General features: G+C 36.8%; 2 protein-coding genes across 2 annotated transcripts; both read right to left on the bottom strand.

Annotated features, from left to right (window-relative positions):
* LOC149204759 (glutathione S-transferase U17-like) lies at positions 1 to 830 on the bottom strand. Its single transcript, XM_089393362.1, has 2 exons — positions 492 to 830; positions 1 to 381 (listed from the first exon to the last, which is right to left on the bottom strand). Exons 1-2 carry the CDS (start codon positions 828 to 830, stop codon positions 1 to 3), a joined length of 720 nt encoding a protein of 239 aa, XP_089249488.1.
* A 10,509-nt stretch (positions 831 to 11,339) lies between these two features.
* On the bottom strand, positions 11,340 to 11,990 carry LOC149204758 (uncharacterized). The gene has a single exon (XM_089397205.1). It carries the CDS (start codon positions 11,988 to 11,990, stop codon positions 11,340 to 11,342), a length of 651 nt encoding a protein of 216 aa, XP_089253331.1.

The following is an 11,990-nucleotide window of genomic DNA, read 5'->3' as shown; positions in this document are numbered from 1 at the left end:
CTAACTGAGAGGAGTTTCTGAAGTTAATAGGGCTCTCCTAGCAGATATAACTTCCAGCTGCTTGGCGGGATTGGGCATCACTTCTTTCACTCCATTGGCCGTACAGAATCGGTTCATCCATGCGCGTAACAGCGGCACCTTCTCCACATCTATTAAAACGGTATCTGTAGCTTTCTCGAGGCTTTTGGCAAACGCTAACATACTGCCCAGTGCGATGTCAACCAAGCCTATCTCATCTCCTCCAAAATACTGTTTTCCTGAGAAGCAGCCGTTCGTTCGCAGAGCATCCTCTATCAAAAGAAAGCTTGCCACCGATTCTTCCGCTGCTTTATGTTGCTGCTCTCCCCGGTCAAATAAAACCCCTCTCAGACATTGAACGAGCTGAGGCCACACATAATAAGCATGAGTTTGTTACAAAATAGAAAAAAAGGTAAGGGAGACTCTCAAAAGAGAAGTGGATGCTGATGATTATTATGAAGCATCTGAATCACCTTGTCGTCTATGAAGGCAGTCCAGAAGCGGGCAATGGCTCGATCATATGAATCTTTGGGCAAGAGCTTTGGCGCATTCTTGTCCCATACCTCCTCGATGTACTGCACAATAATCATGGATTCACAAACAGGCTTTCCATTGTGGATAAGCACTGGAATCTTCTTGTGAACAGGGTTTGATTGCAACAGCAGCTCGCTCTTATTTTGCATATTCTCTTCGATTAACTCATAATGGATGCCTTTGAGAGACAACGCTATGCAAACCCTGAGGACGAATGGACTTTCCCTGTAACCTAAAACTTTCACTTGCCCCCTTTCTCCACAGGCCTTCTTCGCCATCGCACTGAAAATGTATTGTAATGCAAGGTTTTTTTTGCCTCAGAATTGCATCTATACATGTTATGATGCTACCCAAACCCCGTAAATATATAGCCTCCCCACGAGCGCTAGTTGCTCCACCAAGGTGTCCCGACTTTCAATGAAAGCTAGTTGCTATCCAAGTCTAAATAAAAAAATGTCAGAACATAATTTATATGGGGCAGACGTAATGCATGATGTGGGCAGCTGATTTAAATTATAAAGCAAAACCTAAAGTATACAGCGGAAACGTAACGCATGATCTAACATACACCCCCCGAAACAATATTTTTTGAACCCTTTCCTCTAATTAAGGCATGATCTAATATACACACCCGGAAACATTTTTATTTGAACCTTTTTATCGAATTACAGGTATTGGTCATATGTCTTTTTAATAGAATTGGAAACATAAATTGTTATTAAATAGTAAATTTTAATTCTTTAGAAAAAAAATAAAATAAAAGTACAAGTAAATTTAATATTCTATTTTTTTATAAAACATTACATTTATACCATTTAAATAAATAAAACTTGATATTCCAAAAAAACTGTCGAAAAATGACAAAAACGCAGTCACACTACTGCATTTTAAATGGCTTTCACAGTTACTATTGTCTGAGAGGCTGTCAGTACGTCACGTTGTCTATGACCTGTCCCAACACGGGGATATGTGCCACGAGCACTATCTAGAATCGATTTGACCAACTTACATGTGTATAAGTGTATTTGATCCCGTAGTTTTACGAGGTCATCAAATACTCTGAAAAAATATTGGAAATTTTCGGATGTGTTCCATAAAATTTGGTAGAATATTTTTTAAATATGAGTTATTGGTGTTAAGTTTCGTTATTTTGAGTTGTGATGATATTAAATCTATTTTTATCATCAATAAAACTATTCAGACACTTTCATGGTCAGATTGAGAAAAATTAGTTTTGACGAAAAATAATTACTCCAGTTTGGTAGTATTGAGAGCTTAAATTCGTCCAATAATTATTCTAATTTTCGTAGTATTGAAGTTTAAATAATATTGAAAGTTGCACAATATTAAATAGTTTAAGTTTGATACTAATGAAGGTTTTAAAAAGGTAAAATTTGGTTGCGCAACAATAAATAGTTATGTATGGTCATGATGGGACAATTCATAGTGGTATGGGTAGCAATTGAAAGTGGAATAATAACTACCGGGAAAAGAAAAATTCGAAACATAACGATAATGAATTAAAGGGTAATTTTTTATTCCCAAATATTTTAAGAATATTGTCAACGGCACTATGCATTTAAGACAAATGGGAATGTGAGTGACACACGAGTTTTCCTAGTTGTTCATAAGATTGTCCGTAGGTATGCTTATTGACTTAGATTTTCGATTCAACATGAAATCAATATGGTGAGCGTACCAATTGGTGTTTAAGGTGGAATAGAAATGCATAAGAAAGCATAAAGATTGAAAGGAATGGGAAAAATATTTTTTTTTTAAGAAAATAGCAATGTAATGGGATAATGATGAAGATTCCATTATAAAGGTTATTAACAAAATTTTAAATGAACTTATATGGTCAATAAGGAATGATGCTATATTAAAGATATCGAAGGAAAAGTTAGTGAAACATGTTTTAGATATGAAACATATGTAAACATACAATATGAATGCTTAAAAAATAGGTGTGTAGAAAGAAAAATCGTCCAAGAAGCTTATGTTGCAGTAGTGGTTACAATTGCAATTGGAGAAGATATTGACAATGTAAAAAAAAAAGAGAGGCTTTAATGTTTAGAATGACATTATTAAAACACGAGACACAACTTAAAAGTAGATGAACATTTTAGCAAATGGCCATCTTGAAGACACAATGCAAGCTTGGAGGTAAGCATTATAATATTTGACAAAACCCAAATGGATATAGAGTGTGTTTCCTTCCAAAGAGGAATCAAGTAAATATGTTAAAACATTGTATGGTTAGATTTTGCTAAATATGTTAAAACATTGTATGGTTAGATTTTACTTTGGAGATTATATAAAGGTGTTATGTAGCGTATTATCTATGGATGCATGTGACTTTGTAATTAACAGAGATTAATAGTGTAAGGTAATGTGATGAAACATATAGTAATGAATTTTGAAATTATGAAACACCTCAATAATAAAAGGTAGTTGATCAAGGTTAAGTCAATCACATTACACTCCTAATTGTAAATAAGCATAAGAATAAGAATGACAATTTGCATACATTGTCTACTTATTTCAACTCAACAATCTAATGTATTTAAGGATTTGATCCATATATGTGAATTGTAATATTGCTTGTGATAAGTATCACGCCTCTTTACATTGGATTTTCTTTCTAATCCTTTGGTTATATTCTTACTATAAATATGCTCTTCTTATATGTGACTTTGGTGGTGTATTTGATAGATAACACTATTATTAAAATAAATGGGTGTAGTTTAGTTTGGCTCTAAGTTAGTTATACATGTTTCAATGAGCTTATTCTTTGAGCTATTAGTAATAATTATTTTAGTGATTTATTTGATTGAAGTAAATTTACTTTGAAAGATAAGAAATCCATTATAATCTTTGAATAAACATTATAATACCCCACCATTATTGATAGATTGTCAATGAGGTTTATTTTTAATGACATGATTACTTTTATTGATTATGAAAGGTTCTTCTTGTTATTGTCTATATTTTTTGGCGAAATCACTTTAAAACCCAACATTTTGGGGTATTCTATAAGTAGATAATACCAATAAATACATCCAAAAATGGTTATTGGGGGAATCCTAGAAATAAAGATATTAGTAAATTTCATTTGAACCAAAAAGAAAATAAAAAAGATGAATACTAGCCAGAGTTTGAATAGTGAGCAGGGATTGGGGATACCTTTAAACATTCAGAACAAAATGTTCATATAGATTTCACTGATGGGACCAAGTTCTAACATGCAATAGATTTGAAGAGGGAATGCATGCAAGGAGAAAAGGATGACAACAATGAGTTGTTGGGGAAATCCACTAAACTTTGAATGAATCCACAAAACAAGCATTCTGATACATAATTCTTGTATAAGGAATTTGTAAAGGAATCTATGATATGTGGGAAAAAAATGTAATATATATCAAAAGAATCACCAAGATGATCTATCAAAATTTTGTACTCTTGATTGTATGAGGTCTAAAAATGATCATTTTTTCACCCCTCCAAACCTATTGGGAAGCTCAAAAGCATAATAATTCATTAATCCGGTGGATCACATTCTAACGTACCATAAGGGACACCATGCTAAATTGATATAATATAACTAATGAGAAGTTACACTCTAAATATTTAGATTATTATGACGCAAACACATTGAAAATGATAAAAGGTAAATCAATAAAATACAATGATCTGGTGCTTCTTCTTATCTCCTCCTACATCTTATTCGACCAAAGTCGTTCCCAATATGAAAATTTTTCTCTTCCATTATTGGTAGCTATGCCAGCTCTTAGGAAGACCGAGGAGTGCAAGACTCAGCATGTCATCATCGGCTGTCGTGATCCCTACATTTCCAAGCTCATCCCTGCAGGTGGTGAGCTCGTTCAGATATGTATAGATCGTGTCGCCCTTTTCACACTCGATTTTCCAAAGCTTGTCTTTCAGCGTCAGCTTCCTCTGATCGCTACTATTCTGATATAGATCTTTCAATGTTTTCCACATCGAAAACAATATCTCCTTCCCATGGAGGTGTTATCACTCAAAAGTTTTCCCTTGAAGTTATCAAAAGAAGGAATCATCCGAGGTAACCAAAAACCAATCTTTTAGGCTTAGGTTCTAGCCAACCTAAGTCCAGAGATGGTTCTCTCTTTATGATTTAGCTTTGTTTTTATCAGATTTTAGGCTAGCTTAGTGTTCAAGGAGTTCTGGTTTTTGATTAAAGGTTGGGTGGTGGAATTCTTAGAGCAGATGGATAGAGCTAGGTCTTCAAGCCATTGGGCTATGGAGTCAATCAATGGATAGCATGACTAGACCATATCAATAAAGGGAATGTTCACAGGGTAGGCTAGCAAAGCAAAAGGCAAATCTTCATGTCTAATGGATGAAATGGTTCTAACTAGGGTGAAAGGGCAGCTAAGAATCCTTGGACCGAGATTAGAATGAAGAAAAGAAGGTGATCATGAACAAAGGGCAATTAAGAATCCTTTGCTATAGAATGTAAAATAGTCAAGACAGAGTGCATTCATGCAATTTCTGAAATATCATTCCATGTTATACGTTTAGATTTTAGATAAACAAACAAGACTATGAAGAAACATAAGAGAAACAATAGTAAACATGAGAGAATACTTATTTGTATTTCACTTTACACAAGAATCCTATAAAATATCTGATCTTTATTCCTTGATCCAGCAAGCCAATGCATTCATTGATACAATAGAATTTTGATTTGAGAGAAAAAGTCTATAGAAATGTCTTGGAATCCACCCTACATACTTCGAAATGTGAAGTATTTATACAAAAAATAATTACAAAATATCTCATAATAGTTTGAGATTTAATCTAGGAAATAAAATATCTTCATGCATGAAGATAGAGACAGATGTGAAACTGCTTCTTGTTGTCCCTTTTATTGTGGTGTTGTTGGTTGTTTCTGTTGAGTTTTAAGCCCTTTAAGCTGGCTGATGGTTGTGGTATTTCCACGCTAGAGTCTTCTTTACTTTGATATTTCACTGATACTATTTGACTATGTTACTCTTTGACCCTGCTTATCTGTCTTTCACTTGTTTCACCTGACTGCCTTCAGATTTACTGTGGTAACTTTTTGATGTAAAACTTTTTTCAAAGTAAAACTGTCATTTTTTCCCACCATTCTGCTTTAGGCAATCTCACCTTTAACATTATCCTGTAAATTTCGTCTCCCTCTGTGTATTTTGCAAAATTGGCCTTTGTGAGAAACAAATGTTTCACCTCATGTTCTAAGAAAAAGAGGTTCTCTAATGTATCATAGAGTAATTTTCTAGTAGGAAAAGCTTTAATGCCTGAAGAGTTGGCTTGTTCTTTGGCCAACCTCCTTAGTTTATCACTATATTCCAGTTGGGTCATAAGTTTATCATTAATGACCATAGGACTGGGAAGGCCTTTGACCCTCTAAATTTGAAATTTGGCCATAAACCTGTCAATGACCACTTGCATGTTGTGGCACTTTCCTTCTAAGTTGAGCATAAGGTTTCTTTTTTAAAGAACCTTTTTAATCTCTAGGATGGCTTCAGTCCTATCCTCTACACCAAGCTCATGGAGCTCATACATGTTCTTATTGTTTAGGAGGTGGATGAGTCGATTTGCATCCTCAGGTTGGTCTCCTAACTCTTCCCTTACTTTCTGGATAGCCTTAGTGGCTACCTTCACCAATTCAGTTTGCTCAAATATAACTTGAATTGATGGCCAAATATCATTAAAATATTCAATGATATTGGCCCAAAGAATTTCTTTAGTCTGTCCTAGTGGCTTCTGCAGTGTTAAATCTTTCTCTAGGACTTTGATTTTCTCACCCATCCTTAGGGATTTCTGTGTTTCTTCTCTCTACTGAATTTGGGCAAGTTTACAGTCAATTTCTAAACTTGCCACTTTCTCCTTTAATCTTTTGAGCTCTGTAGCTTGGATGGACATTTCCTCCATAGCCTTTACCAGTTCTATTGTTTTTTCAGTTGAAGTGCCTGCTGCTGTAGTGGATTCAGTTGTAATTGGTAGTGTTGTGGTAGGTGGAGCTGTTGGTGCCAATGATGCTGCCAATGTGGAAGGAACTGTTGTTGTCAATGTGGGAATGGCAGTTGTGGAAGTTGTTGCCAGGTCACTTTGCTTGCACTAAATCAAAATGTCCAACTCCTTCTCCCTTTCTTTAAGCTGATCATTTAGCTTTAGGACTAGGTCCATCATCTCTTCATGTCCTTTTTGTGCTTCTAGGACTTCCATTGTTTGAGGGTGATGTAGCTGAGGAATTTTGAGCTACTTCTTTAGTGGAGAAATGTCATCATTATTATTTTTCATTAGCTGTTCTGTTGCTTTCACATCCTTGGGATCATGTGCCAATCCTATCACTAAGTCCTCTAAGGACTTGATTCTTGTATCTTTGGGCTGTGAAGAGGCCTTCTCCAACTGGAACTGAGCTGACATATTATTTAAAGATTTCTACAGTTGGTGGGCTGTTATGGCTTTCCCTGTCAGTGTAGAATAAATCATTTCACCTGTTTGTTTATGTAGCTCAATCTGGTCAATGAGATGAATATCCCTTGCCAATACTTCAAAATCCACTCTTTTGAAATCTGTTGTTGTCCTTGGTTGCTGAGTGGTCGGCTTGATGAAGGTCATTTGCATCTTCCCCTCTTTTACATCATAGGCTGACATAAGCCTTGTTTGATTGGTAGGGGTCATTTTCAAGTATTGTGCATAGGTCTGGGCTTTCAACCTCTCATTTTTGGCCTTTATCTCTTTGTAACTCTCTTTGATGTCTTCATCTTTATCTGCTCACATTATGAAAGAGGATACCTCAACACTTTGTTGCCTTTCCAAAATCTGAGTGTGTGATGTGGAAGGTTCTAGGATGCCTCCAGATGGAGTGGCATGCTCGCTCCCATCTCTTTTTGTGTTGGTAACCTCGGTTGTCTCTTCTATATATTCCTGTTCAGAAATAGGATTTATTCTTTGTCTTTTAGCCTAGCTTGTCTGTGCATAGGCTTGAGATGTTGTTCTTCCTGAAGGAGTGGCCCCTTCCCTATTTCTCTTGAGGTTTTTCTCCTCATTTAGAGGAGTTTGTAAGACTGGGGGGGTGCTCATGGTGGCCTCTGGCCTGTCTGTTTTCTTTGATTGTTCTAGTATATCTGATTGGTCTGGTGCTTCTAATTCTTCTTGTGCCTGTGACTCTTCTTGTACCTGTGATTCTCCTTGAACCTATGATTCTCCTAGCACCTGCAGGAAAGAACCCTCATCAAGCTGTTTCTCTAGATCAATTAAAGTGTTTTCCATAGTAACTTCAGTGCTATCCTTGTCTTCTAAAGTGTTTTCCACCCATTCTAGTTGGTTGGCATACTTTTCTATTTCATGGATACGGTGATGAATGTAGGGAGCCATCATGTTTTTCTGTCTTCTGTTGCAAATGAAGTCCAAGGGATCATACCTCCATATGAAGCTCTGTTTTAGATTTAACCTTTGAAGGATTTCGTTTGCCTCCTTTCCAGCTTCTCAGCTATTACAAATAAAGGGGCCTAATTGGTCTTTGATTCTGAGCTGGGCCTTCTTTGTGGCTCTGACAAAGTGTACCTCATCTAAATTGATTATCTGCCTATAGTACTCCAGACCAAATAACCTCATTGGGAGGTATTTGGGTAGTTTATATGGGGCCAGCTCACAACCACAAATTCTAATCACAGTGTGGTTTTGGTACAAGTACCAATCCACCACTTTGGATTGTTTTGAGAGTTGCAGGATCCTTCTTATATCTGAACTGATTCTTGGAGGAGGGATTCCTATCAGCATTTTCATAATGGGATGTAAAAATAGGTCTATGAAGTCTGTATATGAATATGGGGAGTCATATTTATGGGTCAATGGAGTCTAGAAAATCACTGACATAGGGTGACCTTTTGTGTCAAGCTTCTGAAGAGTAAATGGGAACTTATCAGCTTGGTAGTATAGAAAGAGGTGATACAAAATAGAGGAGTACTTGAAGACTCACTCATTACTCATCCTAAGGAACTGGTCATGCATCCTATCAGCTATAAACTTGGCATAATCATAAATAACAATAGGAGGTTGTCCTAGAGTGTATATGGACATGGAAGCCAAGATAATCTCATCTGCATACTCACTGGTGGTATAACCTAGGACACTGGATATCATTGCTACAATGTCTTGGCCAAATGGGGAAAATATGGTATACACATATGGAGGAGGATCTTTGGGAGTATACTTCTCTTCTACAATGTAGGTTTGGATTATTTGGGCTAGTCTTGTAGAACTAAGCTTGGGAAATAAGTCCAATAGATCTCCAATGGAGAGGGGAGTCAAGTTTTGGCCAGGTTGAAGTTGTAGCATCTCATTTATTGATTCAGCAGTGATGGTGAAAAGTACAGTCTGGTTAGGGGACATCACTGCTCTTTGGTTGGGGATATAGTTTGCATGGTAGTAATGGACAATTTCTGGGAAAATGTGAACTTCAGGGAATTGGTACTTGGGCAAATTGGACTCCCAAAAACCAATTTTATCAACATGGTTTAGGTATTGGTCTCTATATCGGCAATGGAGTTTGAGAGGGGATTCATGGACAGAGGTGTCCTTTATCTGGAAATATTTGTCTGCCAAGGGGAGATGGTCTAAGTCTAGATGAGGAGTGGAAATAGGTCTCACATCCATGGCAATTGGGGCAGCCATTCTCAGTTCTTGTGGATTTGAGAATGGGGGAGATGATTTTTAGATTTTTAGGGCAAAGGTGGTTGAATCAGAGTAAGCTTAAGTCACTTGAGTTTCTTTAATTAATATTTTACTTTAACTAACAAACTCACTAACTGGTTTTGAAATTGAGAGGTTTTCCAGTGAATTATGGCTTAAATACCTGGAATTAGGGAGAACTAGCTGTGAACAGGTCAGCTGGCAACTGCGAACGGTTGAAAAGGTTCTGAGTAGGCTAGAGAGCAAACTGGGTGTTTTGTGGCATCTTTAGGGTGAAATTGGACGTAGGTTGACAACTTCGACATTTGCAGGTGTGTGCATGGAGCTTTTGAGTTGAAAAAATGATAAAACAAATGATTTGGGGATTTTTTGGCTTTATGCGCAAAAAGTCAATTTTGGCGGGTACAGGTGAATAATGGTCATTTTTCACATAGCGGGGTGAATAGTGACCTTTTGGTGCATAGCGGATGAGCGGTAAGTGGTTTCCATGCATCGCTTTTGGGCGCTCAGTGGTATTGGGGGGAGGCCGCCTGATTCCATTCATTGAGCGACATGTAGCCTCGGGGGTCCAGCAGGAAACAACTCTTTTTGGGCGGGTAATGTTCGGACATCGGGGCCCCTCTAAAATGGATGTGGGTCGTCCGATGTGACGGGGAGAGATCATGCGATGATCGGGCAGTGGAGTTGCACGGAGGGTAGTGGGGGGGCCCGGCGGTTAATTAAGTGCGGAAGATTTAAGTTAATGAGGGATTAAGGCGGGTTAAGGTGTCGGGGTCATTAAGGGAGGGATTAATTGGATTTTAGACTAACTTAATCGCGGATTGATTAGTTAGTGGGTTTGGGTAGAAAATCATAGTTTATATAATTAAACTAGGGTAGGGTTAATTAATATTGCGGGAGTTAAATATATGCGGGAAATGGATTTTTGTTTGGGATTTAATAAATAAATTAATAATTAGTAAAATGAGCGGAAAGGGGTACAATACCCTAAGTTTTTGATATTTCATGCTTTTAATGCTTTTCCGGTAATAACATAAAAACTTAGGATATAGTGTTTTTGCGAGTTTTTGATATGAAAATGAGTTATGTGAGGGAATAAACACTTTTTCCTAGGTAAAAGTAATTTAACCTTAGGAAAGAGTATTATTTAGGTAAAATGAATGAACTGAAGGGGGGAATGAATGTTTATGAGGGGGTTTTAGTACTTATTGCCTATAAGTCATTGAGCCAAGGGTCCGGTCCCTCCAAAAGTCAAAGAAATGCTCTGAGCCTCTTTGACTTAGGGTTTTTAAGTACTTTGAACTTTATTATGGGAAATTAGTTAAATCAAAGGTGAAATGAATGAGGGAAATTAAGTAATTGACTTTGATATCCATCTGCATATTTGAGTGCCCATTCACATTTGGAACTTTTATGATGAAAAATATGATACACATGCTTTTGTCTAATCAATCATCATAATTCTGCAACCTTTCTACTACTTACCCATTTACTCATCCTACCATTTTTACTTCTCTTTATTAGGGTGCATTTGAGCTAGCAAACCCTTATAAAACATTTTTCTTTCTCTTTACAATAGTAAACTGACTAATTCTAACCTTATTACATCCAAGGGCTCAGATTAAACAGTTGAGCTTCTTTATTTACTCTACCTATCTACTTTTTTCCGAAGAAAAAAGCAAAACTTTTTATTAACAAAATAAAAAGTTTACATTCTGTTGGAGCTTTGAGCAGAATTGATGGCTCACCTTGTGCTGATTTGGTCTATCTGAAAGTTTAAAACAAACAAAAAAACTCAGTCCTGTAATGATTGACTGTCTAGTCTTCCTCACTTCCGGAGGCTTGAATACATTCTATTTCTGTTTCATACCTTGGGGTCTCCTTCAGAGAAGGAAAACAACCCCTTACAAGACTGTCCATACATCTGAAAATATATATAAAGTTTTGAAAGTTCTGTTTGAAGAGCTCATGCAAAATTTACAAAAGTTATAAAAAAAAAACTGTAAAAGATATACATTATGCCCATGAGAAAACTATATGCAGAAAAGTAAGAAAACGATCCTCGCTCATTGAGGAGGAGCAAAAGGGGGCTGATGAGAAATGGTTTGCTGCCCCTGACTGTGTTCCTCTATTGTCCAGCTGCCCATATCCTGTTGTAAACCAGCTTTAGAAAGCTGATCTGCTTCTTCATTTTTTTCCCTGTAAATATGACAGATGTGAAAGCTGTTAAAAGAGGACTTTAAAAGCAAAATTTCTTCTAAAAGAGTCTTCAAAATCTGGTTTTGACAAGATGCATTTCCATTGACCCATTTTATGACATTCAGAGAATCGCCGAAAATTTGAACAGTGGAGATGTTTCTCTGTAGTAACCAGCAAAGAAGAAGGCGCAAAGCAGACAACTCAGCATAATTGTTTGACCCAGGACCTAGTCCTACAGAAGCTTTTAGGGAGTGATCAGAGTTTATATGAATGCATATCCCAGCTCCAGCCTTGTTATTCTGGGATGCTCCATCAAAGAAGGCCCAAGGAATGCCCTCCTTGATAATAACAGGCTTGTAACGGTTTGGTGGAAATTTTGCTTCAGGGGCCGGGATAGCAGAGTATATGGCTGCGCAATTTATGGCTATGACGGATGGAGGGATGATTTTGTCTTGAAACAAACTTTTATTTCTCGCCAGCCATACACCCCAAAAGAATACAAGAGGAAGATTTCTCAT

The sequence above is a fragment of the Pinus tabuliformis genome, chromosome 1_2, assembly GCF_031772625.1.
Source record: "Pinus tabuliformis cultivar Carrire ecotype Pingquan chromosome 1_2, CPIR1, whole genome shotgun sequence".
Lineage (NCBI taxonomy): Eukaryota > Viridiplantae > Streptophyta > Pinopsida > Pinales > Pinaceae > Pinus > Pinus tabuliformis.
Note: the sequence above shows the minus strand (reverse complement) of the source record. Positions and strands in the feature narration are given on the sequence as shown.

Bases quoted from the DNA above. Each gene is read 5' to 3' on its own strand.
- LOC149204758 (XM_089397205.1), bottom strand. From the start codon at position 11,990: ATGAGAAATCTTCCTCTTGTATTCTTTTGGGGTGTATGGCTGGCGAGA.
- LOC149204759 (XM_089393362.1), bottom strand. From the start codon at position 830: ATGGCGAAGAAGGCCTGTGGAGAAAGGGGGCAAGTGAAAGTTTTAGGT. The intron at 382-491 runs GTGATTCAGATG...GTGTGGCCTCAG, and splicing joins CTGCCTTCATAGACGACAAG to CTCGTTCAATGTCTGAGAGG.